Source organism: Pituophis catenifer, unplaced genomic scaffold, assembly GCF_029215685.1.
Source record: "Pituophis catenifer annectens isolate HBS135680 unplaced genomic scaffold, rPitCat1.0.hap2 SCAF_4, whole genome shotgun sequence".
In the NCBI taxonomy this organism is placed as follows: Eukaryota; Metazoa; Chordata; class Lepidosauria; order Squamata; family Colubridae; genus Pituophis; species Pituophis catenifer.
Genome location: NW_027256884.1, coordinates 13,295,640 through 13,307,709, shown reverse-complemented (window position 1 = coordinate 13,307,709; position 12,070 = coordinate 13,295,640). Strand labels below are relative to the sequence as shown.

General features: G+C 42.6%; 1 protein-coding gene across 1 annotated transcript in view; it reads right to left on the bottom strand.

Annotated features, from left to right (window-relative positions):
• Window positions 1-3,562: 3,562 nt before the first annotated feature.
• The window catches only part of PIBF1 (progesterone immunomodulatory binding factor 1), a 100,578-nt gene continuing 92,070 nt past the window's right edge, over window positions 3,563-12,070 (bottom strand). The window contains exons 17-18 of the mRNA XM_070942831.1: window positions 7,761-7,934; window positions 3,563-4,615 (exon numbers count right to left, since the gene is read on the bottom strand). Coding sequence (XP_070798932.1) covers window positions 4,559-4,615; window positions 7,761-7,934 — 231 coding nt within the window. The 3' untranslated portion in view covers window positions 3,563-4,558. The remainder of the gene's footprint in view (window positions 4,616-7,760; window positions 7,935-12,070) is intronic.

Below are 12,070 nucleotides of genomic sequence, written 5' to 3'. Positions count from 1 at the left end.
AACCATCTGATGAGCAAGCAAGCTTCCTGTGCTGGTTTATGCTGGTAATCAGCCATTCCAAATTCAAATCTGCTGAGCTTTTGTTGTTGTGTTATCAATTGCATTTAAAGATGATTAGGAGCTGATTTCATTGTTCAGGATGACCCCTTTCTGTGGTTTAGCAGGACAGAAACATTCAAATGTGTCGGTCTTGAAAAATTGTCAATCATTAATGTTATCTATTGGTTTCAACTGGCTACAGTGGACTGGAAGTAATAATATTGCAGACAGCAAGACAGTTCCCAAAACTTAAGTTTAGAGGCAACTTTTAAATGAGGGTCTTTTCCCAATGTAAGCATTTCAAGGATAAAAACTTGTATGTACAACTAAATATTTGCCACCAATGTTTTGCCCCATGAAGTTAGGAAATAGAAATGGGCCTTGCACAGAGGTCCCATCTTAACTTTTCTTTAGAATTGTATTTATCTGAATCACATTCATCTTAACCCCCCCCCCTCCCCCAAAAGACTCAAAAAGGGATTTCAGGGCACCTGTTTAGATTTTCATTTGCATCAAAGCAAGGGAGTAAATTCAAAATCACCCCAGATTATAACAATTCCTGAAAACTGTTATATCAAGAGAAGCAGAGATCCCAGGATATTTAAATCCCAGTTATTTTCTCCATTCTTAAAGAATGATCTCATCTGCAAGCAACGTTAGAGGAGAAAAAGCTGACAAAATGTGTCCCAATTAGAGACGCGTTTTGGTGAGACGGCTGCTGCCTTAGGCAGTTGATTTTTTTTGGGTGCCAGTCAATGCAAAGGGTTGAATAATCATTTTATGGGGCAAAAAAATCTCTCATGCAAATGGTTGTGCTCTGATGTTCCCTTACCCAACATTCCATTCTGTACATGCTTATCCTGCCTAGAGTTGTCTAGTTGATTGTGCTCCAGTTTTGTCGGTGGGCAAATGCCACTTGGATCTCCTGCCTGAGGTCCTAAAGGTCTTGAGATGCCTTTGAAAATGATCAAAAGGAATTGGCTAAGGCCTGGCCTGGAGCCCGCTAGATGGGTCAGGATTACATCCCCCAGAATCCACAACTTGGTAGGGTCAACTAATACACCTGGAAGGCAAGGTGCAGCTGGGCTGTACTGAGAAGTGATCTTGGAGCTGACCAGAAATTGAATGACCCCAAGTTGACTGTCTGGCCCAGATAGTCTTTCTCTCTGCCCTTCACCCAAGAGAGATTGGTTATCCCTTTAGCAACCCCCCCCACCCCACATTTACAACTTTCTTATTGCAATGAGTGAACTTGAAAAGACTATCTAATCATGAAAGAAAGAAACCTAAGAAATATTTTCATATCAAAGGGCCTCCTAATTCCCCATTGCTGACGAATTTACCATCAACTTGGTGGCTTAATTATTGTGAAGGGGCCTATAGCCAGTCACTAATGAATTGTCAGGGTCTACAAAATATTATCTACATCCTTTGATGGCTGGAAATATATTTTTTTTCCCTTTGTCTGTAAATACCAGGGTTTTCAGCAAGTGGAAGGGGTGGTCTCTCCTCCCCCACCAAATCTGGTGCCTTACAATAGATATGGAGCAAATTGACTGGGGATGAAATAAATTGTAGTTTAAAGTTCATATTCTTGGCAGCACATCAGAATGAAGAAAACTCTAGATGGAAAAAAAAATAGTTTTGCTGCAGATTTGTATAGGGCAGCAAATTGGAATCAGGGTTACAACACTGCTTATTTCCCTCCCTGGGATGCTAAGTAAAACTTTGTTATACAGAAGGAAAATTCCAACCCCAATGTCTGTGACTTGTATGAAGAATATTAAATCACAAATTAGCCAGAACAGTCCTTCAGCTTGGCCTCACCACCTTAACCATTTTGTAAAAAAATCAATTTAAAAACGATTTCTCAGTTTCCTCCTCCACTTCTAACTCTCTTGAATGCCACAGATATCAGCGCTTAGACAGATCATCTTCTATTCCCTCTCCCAGGATGTCTTAAAGCTATCCTGCATGCATAGTCTCTCTGTCTCTGTGTGTATACACGTACACACACACATACACACACACACATACACATAGACAATGCATGCAAGATAGCATATATATGAAGGATTGCAACATTAGAGACCCCATCTGAGGAGATAAATTCATGATTGACCCTCAAAGTCCTATCAAGATAGTCCTTGATTTACAACCATTCATTTAGTGACTGTTGAAAGTTACAACAGCATATTGTGGCCCGTCAGTGGCCTGTGCAACTAGTAGCTGATTCTGACAGCGAGGAGGCTGGTATGGTGCTGCACCAGCAGCCTGTGCAGCTGGCACTTGAGTCGGACAATGAGGAGGCTGGAGAAGATGTGGTGCCAGAGGCAGGGATTCAGCCAGGGCCTTCAGAACCTCAAGAAGCTCCCATAAGTGAAGAAGAAGAGGAGGAGCCTCTTCTCACTGCACAGGCGCACAGAGCTGCCAAAAGGCAGGAGTGGCTCCTCAGGAGGAGGTCTCCTCGAGAGTAAGGCTTGGGGCTAATTGGCCACTCCCTTAGCCTATTTAAGGAAGGACAACGACTGAGGCAATTTGCAAGGAACAACTTCGTTCACTCTCCTTCGTGCCTTGATCTTAGTTCTCTGCAAATTGCTTCTGGGCTTTCTGCCAACCATAGTAAGATGACGATTATTTATCCTTTGGATTCTTGTAGGCTGTTAAGAAAGTTAATTAACAGCCTTTGTTTGAAAAAAGACTGATTTAATTTAGTAAACTAAGGTTTGTACAGACTTTGTGTGTGCTGCGTTCTTTGGGGTCCGTAGCTGGGGCAGAACACAGCACTGAAACAAGTGACCATTTTTTCACCCTTATAACTGTGGCGGCATCTCCATGGTCACGTGGTCAAAATTCGGACACTTGGCAACAGAACGTATTTATGATGGTTGCGGTGTCCCGGGGTCACACTTTTTGTGACCTTCCAGTAAGCAAAGTCAATGGGGGAAGTCGAGATTTATTTAACGACCCCATTACGAACTTAACAACTGCAGTGATCCACTTAACAACTGTGGCAAGAAAGATCATAAAATGAGGCAAAACCCGCTTAACCAATGTTTTGCTTAGCCATGGAAATTTGGCGGTCGATTTACACCAAAACAAATTCTTTGTGTGTCCAATCACACTTGGCCAATAAAGAATTCTATTCTATTCTATTCTATTCTATTCTATTCTATTCTATTCTATTCTATTCTATTCTATTCTATTCTATTCTATTCTATTCTACTCTACTCTACTCTACTCTACTCTACTCTACATGTTTTTATAGAAAAGTTTAGTGTTTTATAGTGGATTAAAAAAAGGTAGTTTTCCCTTTAAGGTTAAAGAATCTGAAAAAATACAGTGAGTTTTGTTAATATAAATGGTGATAGTTTATAAAGATTATTAAGTGCAAATAGAAATACATATTTCCACAGTAAGGAAGATAAAGCAGAAATTGTTAAATTGTTTTATTCAAAGAGGACAATATATTTAATTATGGTTTTTTATTTGGATATCACTTCTGGATTTTGTGCTTGTGATGAAAAAAAATGAAACTTTGACTTTGGTTTTGCTGATTAGATTTGTTGTTACAGAAATGGCTAGTTACAGTATATATTAATATGTAAAAGTAAAAAGTTGAGGCTGGAATGTTATCTTGTACTGTGCTAAAAAGAGTTCGAAGTCAACACCTTTTTTTCTTTCTTTCCTTGAACTTCATATTTTTTCCCCTCTCTCCTTTTCCTTCCCTTAATTTCCTATTTTTGTTTTTCTTTGAATTTTATATATTGATAAAACAATAAAAGTCATGAAATGAGAAAGTCTCCTCGCCCTAGCCAAGCCACTCTCTATGCCAACTCTCTTGGTTTATTTTTCCTGAGACTTTTTCCATCTTAAATCCTCCATTTATTGTTCCTTTAGATCCCGTCATCTCACTGATCTTTAAAGGGATTAAAAAGAATGTTGGTGATTTTGTTTAGTTCTGGAAGTTCCATTGTTGCTTACTCTTTTCTTTAAGGTTTTAGGGTGTCATTTTTGAATTTCATTCAGATTCTCAATTTGAACTGGAGAAGGTGACCAGATCTGACTGACTTTGTGGGACATCAGCCATGGCTTGGTTGGCCAACTGAATGAAACCTCTGCCATTCCTTTGGAGTTTTTACTTACATCTCAGCTATTAAAAACATTCATGAGGGGTCTTCGAATGTGCTCGTGATTGTTCTTTTCATTTCTTACAACCATTCCAAGGCTATGTCTCCATTCCCATCAGAAGAACCAGAGAGAAGATTGAGTGTTGGTACTTCAGAACGGATTTCTCAATAAACACCCATCTCACCTTAATACAGTCCAATGTTTTTTTATTAGCAGCCTTTAAGCGTGTAGACCAGTGGCACGAATCCTAAATGATCAGAATGGGTCTCTTTGGAGCCACAGGGATATTAAAAGCAAAAGGGAGTTAAAATGCAGTTAGGAAAATAGAGTGGGTGAATTAAGAAGTCTTAGAACATGATTGTGATTATCCTTCCCTGGAGTAAAACTTTTAGGGTGCTTTGGTTTGTTTTCCCTTCTTCCGGCCTTGTCCTGGAGCCTCCTTTGTCTAGGGGAAGAAAAGACAAGATGTGAACACCGAGCCAGGCCAGGCAACTTCCTCCCCGCCTTGCAACCTTTCTGTGGGGCCCTGTTTTGGATGCCAGGTAAGTGCAGGGCCTGTGCGGAGGCTCTGGGAGGGCAAAAAACAGGCCTCCCGGAAGTTCCGGAAACCGTTTTTTCCTCCCGGAGGCTCAAGAAAGGCCTTTGGAGCTTGGGGAGGGTGAAACCCCCCGCCTCCATGGTGCAGGAGGCTGAGTAGGCCACGCCCACCATGGCCACGCCCACCCAGCAACTGGGCAGAGAACCGGTTGCTAAAATTTTTGAATCCCACCTCTGGTTTCCATGTTTGTCTTAATAGTAATAGCTATAGTAATAGCTTTTAGACTTATATACTGCTTTACAGCACACCCTGAATGGTTTACAAATGTCAGCATCTTATCCCCAATAATCTGGGTCCTCATTTAACGGATTTTGGAGGGATGGAAGGCTGAGTCAACTTTGAGCCGGTTAGGATCAAACTCCTGGCTGTGAGCAGAGTCAGCCTGCAAGATGGCACTCTAACCACTGTGCCACCACAGTTCCTTTACAGTGCTTATGGTGTCACTGCTCTCATAAAGGAGAATATTTGTAGCTCAGGGTTGAAATGGGGGGGTCCTTGTTGGTCCCTGATCCTGGTTGTTTTCTTGCAGACATTTCATTATCCAAACCAGGTAACATTATCACCGGGGTGAAATGTTCCCGGTTCGGACCGGATCACCCAATCCGGTAGCGATTGTGGCGGGTGGTTCGGAGAACTGGTAACAAACATCCCTGTGCGCCCCCCCCCCCCATGCCCAGCTGAGCCACACAATCATCAGAGGCTTTTTTTTTTTAATTTTTAAAAGCATTTTTTCTACAACCTCTCTGGCTGAAAAAATGCTCTTAAAAGTAAAAAAAAAAGCCTCTGATGATTGCTCAGCTCAGTTGGGATCATCAGAGGCTTTTAAAAGCATTTTTTCTACAACCTCATCAGCCGAAGAAGTTGTAGAAAAAATGTTTTTAAAAGAGAAAAAAGCCTCTGCCGATCAGGCAACTCAGCTGGGATCGTCAGAGGCTTTTTTTTTCTTTTAAAAGCCTCTGACGATCTCAGCTGAGTTGCCTGATTGTCAGAGGCTTTTAAAAGCATTTTTTAACAACCTCTTTGGCTGAAGAGGTTGTGGAAAAAATGATTTTAAAAGTTAAAAAAAAAACAATTGGCCACGCCCACCTAGTTACATTAACCCCCCCACCAAGCCACGCCCACAAAACTGGTAGTAACAAATTTTACATTTCACCACTGATTATCACTACTAACGGTCTGGCACTGATGATGTTGCCTAGTTTGGCTAATGAAATGTCTGCAAGAAAACAACCAAGCCCAGGGACCACCAAGGACCCCTTGTTTCTGCTCTGCCTGGTAGGATGTTTGGTCCATGGGGGTCCAACTGCGATAATCTAGGAGTCAGGGATTCAGGAGGGCAGAGGAGGAGGCATCTCTGCATCTTCTGACCACTAGATGTTCACTTACGCCAACAGGAAAGTGGTCAGTACGGGTAAGAGTTCAGAACCTTTGCAAGGAGAAACATTTTCCACTCTCCTCCCTCTAGAAGTTAGGCTATGCCTTGGTGCGATGCCATGATTCCTGGGATGGGGTGCCAAAGAAGCCGCTCTTCGTAATGTTTCAAAGCATTTCAACCCCTGGGACAATCCAAGAGAATCATCAGCCGGCTTATCCTCCTGTCAGGGTGTCTATTTGGTTCGCTAAGTGGACCATTGCTTCAAGCAAGCAAGCTTAATGTAGTATGAATTGTGAGATTCCCTCGGCCTGTCAGGCACTCCTATTACAGATTTATTCCTTCCAAAGCTGACAAAAACAATCTCGGTCACAGAGGCTCCAGATTAGGGGTGCTACTTGTGTGATAAGGACGTATTCTGTAGGCTGCTGGCTTCTTATTGACAGGCTGAAATCAGTGTGTGTGAATCTGAAACTCCCTTCGGCAGGTTACCAGTAGGGTGGTCCAGTGGTGAAATCTGAAGTGATTTACTACCGATTCGCTGGATGCATATGCGCAGTGCACACCAAAAGGAGGCATGCGGTAAGTAGAACAGCGTGCGAGGGGTGTGTGTGATCAGCTATGGCGCGCAAACCTCTGATGATCGCGCTGCTCATCTGGGATCGTCAGAGGCTTTTTTTAACCTTTTAAAAGCATTTGTTTTACAACCTCTTCGGCTGACGGCTTTTAAAAGGCTCTGACGATCCCAAATGAGTTGCCTGATCGTCAGAGGCTTTTTTTTCTTTTAAATGCTTTTAAAAGTAAAAAAAAAAGCCTCTGATGATCACGCGGCTCAGCTGGGCATGGGCGGGGGGAGGGAGGCACAGGGATTTTTGCTACCAGTTCTCCGAAACAACCTGCCGCCTTTGTTACCCGCATTGGGTGATCCGGTCCGAACCGGGAGCATTTCATCTCTGGGGTGGTCCCAAGGAAATGCCAAGCGAGTGAGACCAAAATACTGCATTTCTGAGGAGTTTTAGAGATCTCAAAGAACAAAATGGACATTTGGAGCCTTAAAAGATGCCGAAGGCCTAAAAATCCGTCTCCAACTGCTTCTTGGTCTTGCTCCATACCCTGGAGAATGCACTTGACATGCACTTCACCTCCAAAGGCTACCCTGCTTTGTATATTAGCATCAGCGCAAACCATCTTCAAACTTACATTTCTGTAACTGCAGGCCTGTGGTAAAAGAACATCTACGTTTGGATCTACGAGTGAATGCGACAGACGAAAGGAGCCCGGGTGGCACAGAGGTTAGAATGCAGTATTGCGGCAAACTCTGCTCACTGCCAGGAGTTCAATCCTGATGGGCTCAAGGTTGACTCAGCCTGCCATCTTTTCGAGGTCAGTAAAATGAGGATCCAGATTATTGGGGGCAATATGCTGACATTGTAAACTGCCCAGAAAGTGCTGAAGGCACAATGGAGCGGTATATAAGTCTAAGTGCTATCGCTAAAAGCAGGATGGCAAGGCTCCATAACTGAAGTGGGATCTGAACCCACATCTCCCCATTCAAAGCTTAACATTGGCAAGCCACGGTTGAAAGGAGATGTGTGGATCTCAAAACACGACTCTACTTACGAAGACTGTTGGTTTGGGTGCAAATGTATTTCCATCCTCGTGTGGGAAATGGACCTGAACCGATGGATTTGAGATAGATTTTTCCGGTGAAGTTTTTCTCTGTTTCTGAGGCAAACTGTCCCCTTGGGGTTGACCACGAAGAGTAAGCAGCATCTGTTTCATCGCGGCTAGTTCCTAAAGAAAGCAAAGCACAGGATCAAATTGTTGGATGTGAAATAGAAATATCGTCCTGATATCACATTTGGACATGCAACCACAAACAACAGAATAACAGAGTTTCAATGGACCTTGGAGATTTTCTAGTCCAACCCCCTGCTCAGGCAGGAAATCCTATATCATTTCAGACAAATTGTTGTTTTAAACCTTTAATTTTAAAGTACAACATGTGTACTATGAGATTGTCCAATCTCTTCTTAAAAACTCCCAGTGTTGGAGCATTTACAACTTCTGGAGGCCAGTTGTTCCACTGATTAATTGTTCTGTCAGGAAATTTCTCCTTAGTTCTAGGTTGCTTCTCTCCTTCTTTCCACCCATTGCTTCTTGTTCTGCCCTCAGGTACTTTGGAGAATAGGTTGACTCCCTCTTCTTTGTGGCAACCCGAGATATTGGAACACTGCTAGCATGCCTCCCCTAGTCCTTCTTTTCATTAAACTAGATATACCCAGTTCCTGCAACCGTTCTTCATGTTTTAGCCTCCAGTCCCCTAATCATCTTTGTTGCTCTTCTCTGCACTCTTTCTGGGGTCTCAATATCTTTTTTACATCGTGGCAACCAAAACTGGATGCAGTATTCCAAGTATGGCCTTACCAAGGCATTATATAGTGGTATTAACACTTTGTGTGAACAAGAGGCACTGTGGTCAATGAGAGTGGCTACCTTCCCTTTATGGTCTCTTTACGACTATCTATATAATCTATGACTATCATTAAGTGTTGTACCTTATGATTCTTGATGAACGTATCTTTTATTTTATGTACACTGAGAGCATCTGCACCAAGACAAATTCCTTGTGTGTCCAATCACACAAGGCCAATAAAAATTCTATTTTATTCTATTCTATTTAGTTGAAGCTACCCCATCATGAAAGGAAAAAGGAAATGGTGAGAAAGATTTTTACGAATGAGGGCAAATGTATGTGTCCCAGGATAAGGATGCGAGATCGAATTTGGGTCGGTCACCATGACCAGTGATTTATTCTTCCGAGTTTTCAGATTCGTGCTGGAGCCCATCTTCAAGGAATTTCTCGTTACTGAAATACGTCCTTCGGGCTGTTCTGTGAATTGTGTTTATGTGGTGTCTTCCTATTGGTTGATTGGTGTGTTGATGGCTGGCGATTGGGAGATTTTTCAAGGAAGATTTTCATCCTTGAAAAAGCAAAATAATTTGTATCTTGGGTCTCCAATATCAGGTCTGGGGGAAAAAAAAGTTCTTTCTTCCCAGAACTTTCCTCCAAATAAGTTAATCAAGCCGCCCTGAGTCTCCGGAGAAGGGCGGCATATAAATCAAATTAAAAAAAAAAAAAATCAAACCCTTTAAGATGCAAGAACTCTAGTGGGGGGGGGATTATTGCCAATCCCCCCCTTTTTTTTCTTGATATGGGTCCACTTCACATCAGCCATCACAAAGACATCCTAGATGGAGGAGGAAACCTTAAATCTAACGATGCCTTGAGAGATCAAGGTATCAATTTAGATTGGTGGACTTACTTACAAATAAAGTCTAGATACCAGAAAGACAAGGAGGAATGCGGCTTAGAACTAGGATCTAATGGGTTCGATAAGGTCTTGATGGGAACAGAAAAAAAGATATTGGCCAAATTATATTGCCAATCCCCCCCCTTTTTTTCCCCCTTGATATGGGTCCACTTCACATCAGCTGGGAGGCCTGGAGGTATTTTCAGCACTGTTGCCTAAACTAAGTTTAAAAGTCTGAAGACTGCAAGCCAAGATCTTTCTCTGTTGTGGCAAAATATAAACGAAGAACATATTTTCTTTTTAACTTCAATATGACTATCACATGATTTGCATCACGCTACAGTTTTAATGATGAACAAGTCCCAGAAGGAGGAAACAACAATTCTTTGTCTATTTCTGCTTCGAAGAAGTTCCAGGCTGGAAGGCGATCCTGAATTCTCTTGCTTTCCTATAGCGGTGTGAAATTAATATTTCTGCAGGAATCTCCTGGGCTACCTTCCCAATCCTGCAGCGCTCCAGAGCCGCGTGCGTTCCTTCTCATTGCTCCCCCCCCCGTTTAATGTTGCAGCTATATTTGCATAATCCAACCACGGGCACCGACATGTCAAAGCAGTTCGGCTGCAGAGCAGCTGTTTCCACCGAGGGCTGCATAACTGATACCGACATGTTGCTGGAAGTTGTAAACTCGGCAAAGAGGTTGCCAAAGCAATGCATAGACGGGATTTTCTGGATGGAAATAACTTGGGAGCTTTTTACGCCAAGCACATGCTTCGTCCTTAACAGACCGTCATCGCGATCCAAGCGTACCTACTATTTGTAAGCCAGGGAAATCGGAGACCCTTGCAAATACCTTTCGGGCTGGAATGCAAGCAATGGTTCCCTGCTAGCCAAATATGTCATGAAAATAATTTTTGCTGAATCCTCTATTGATCAAAGACGTGGTGACACTGCCCGCCCCCCCCCCATTCCTGCCCCCCTCCCCCCCCACAGCTCTCCAAAACAACATCAAGCAATTCATGCAGATAAAAGAGTTGAGTTACAGAGATGTTATTTGGCCCTCCTATCTCTCCTGGAGGGAGGCCAGCCCCCAAGGCAGAGATGAAAAAAAATGGCCTATCGGAAAATCAGGGCAAACTTCCCAGCTTCTTTGCAAACCAGTAGAGTCTTGCATGATGAGAGGTCTCTTTTAAGTTCTTTTTATTAAAATATGGAAGACTGTCATCCAGTCTTGCACCAAACTTTTTCAGAATGTAGTGCCTATGTCTAAGTGTTCCAGCGGTGTAGGTTGTTAGTTGCAAAGTCATGTCCGACCCATGGACAACGTTCCTCCAGGCCTTCCTGTCCTCTACCAACCTCTGGAGTCCATTTAAGTTCACACCTACTGCTTCAGTGACTCCATCTTCTTTTGCCCTCAATCGTTCCCAGCATTAGGCTCTTCTCCAGGGAGTCCTTCCTTCTCATTAGGTGGCCAAAGTATTTGAGTTTCCTCTTCAGGATCTGGCCTTCTAAAAAGCAGTCAGGGTTGATCTCTTCTAGGACTGACCGGTTGGATCACCTTGCAGTCCAAGGGACTCGCAGGAGTCTTCTTCAGCACAATAGTTCAAAGGCCTCAATTCTTTGGCGCTCAGCCTTTCTTATGGTCCAGTTTTCACAGCCATACATTGCAACTGGGAAAACCATAGCCTTGACTATACGCACTTTTGTTGGCAGGGTGATGTCTCTGCTTTTTAGTATGCTCTCTAGATTTGCCATAGCTTTCCTTCCCATGAGCGTCTTTTAATTTCTTGTCTGCAGTCCCTATCTGCGGTGATCTTGGAGCCCAGGAAAATAAAATCTGTCACTACCTTCATTTCTTCCCCATCTATTTCCCAGAAATTGAAAGGGCCGGATGCCATGATCTTTGTTTTCTTAATGTTGAGTTTCAAGCCAACTTTTGCACTCTCCTTCTTCACCCGCATCAAGAGGCTTTTTAGTTCCTCTTCGCTTTCTGCCATTAGAGTGGTATCATCTGCATATCCAGCAGTGCAGGATTTCCTGCCTAAGCAGGGGGTTGGACTAGAAGACCTCCAAGATCCCTTCCAACTCTGTTATTCTATTCTATTCTATTCTATTCCAGCCTATGTCTAAGTGTTAATTTTGATTCTGATAACAGTTGGGTGATTGTAGGTGAATCGTTTGAACTGGGTGTTTGTCCTTAGCACTTTGTTACTCACAGTGAAGGTGATGGATTGGGACATAGAATGAATGAAGAAAGAAAACAAGCCCACTGGTGACATACACACATCACACATACAAAGTACAGTGAAGGATCTTCAGATGAAAAAGTGATCTCCTGTCAGAAATAATACTGTGTAAAGCAAAGCACCATCTCCGCTATAAAGACCCAAGCAACCAACTCTGAGGTTAATCAACATCTGTATGGGTTAAGAAACCCTATTCAAATCCTAAAAGCAAGCAAGCAAGCAAGCTTCTCGATTAAGATTAATTTAGCTAGTTCAAACAGTGTTTTTTAAAATTCTCCCGTTAACTAACAACTTCTCCTTTCACTCACAAGGAGAATGAAGTAACTGAGTACCTTTTTTCTGCACTTTAAATGCAAAATACTAAATTTAAATA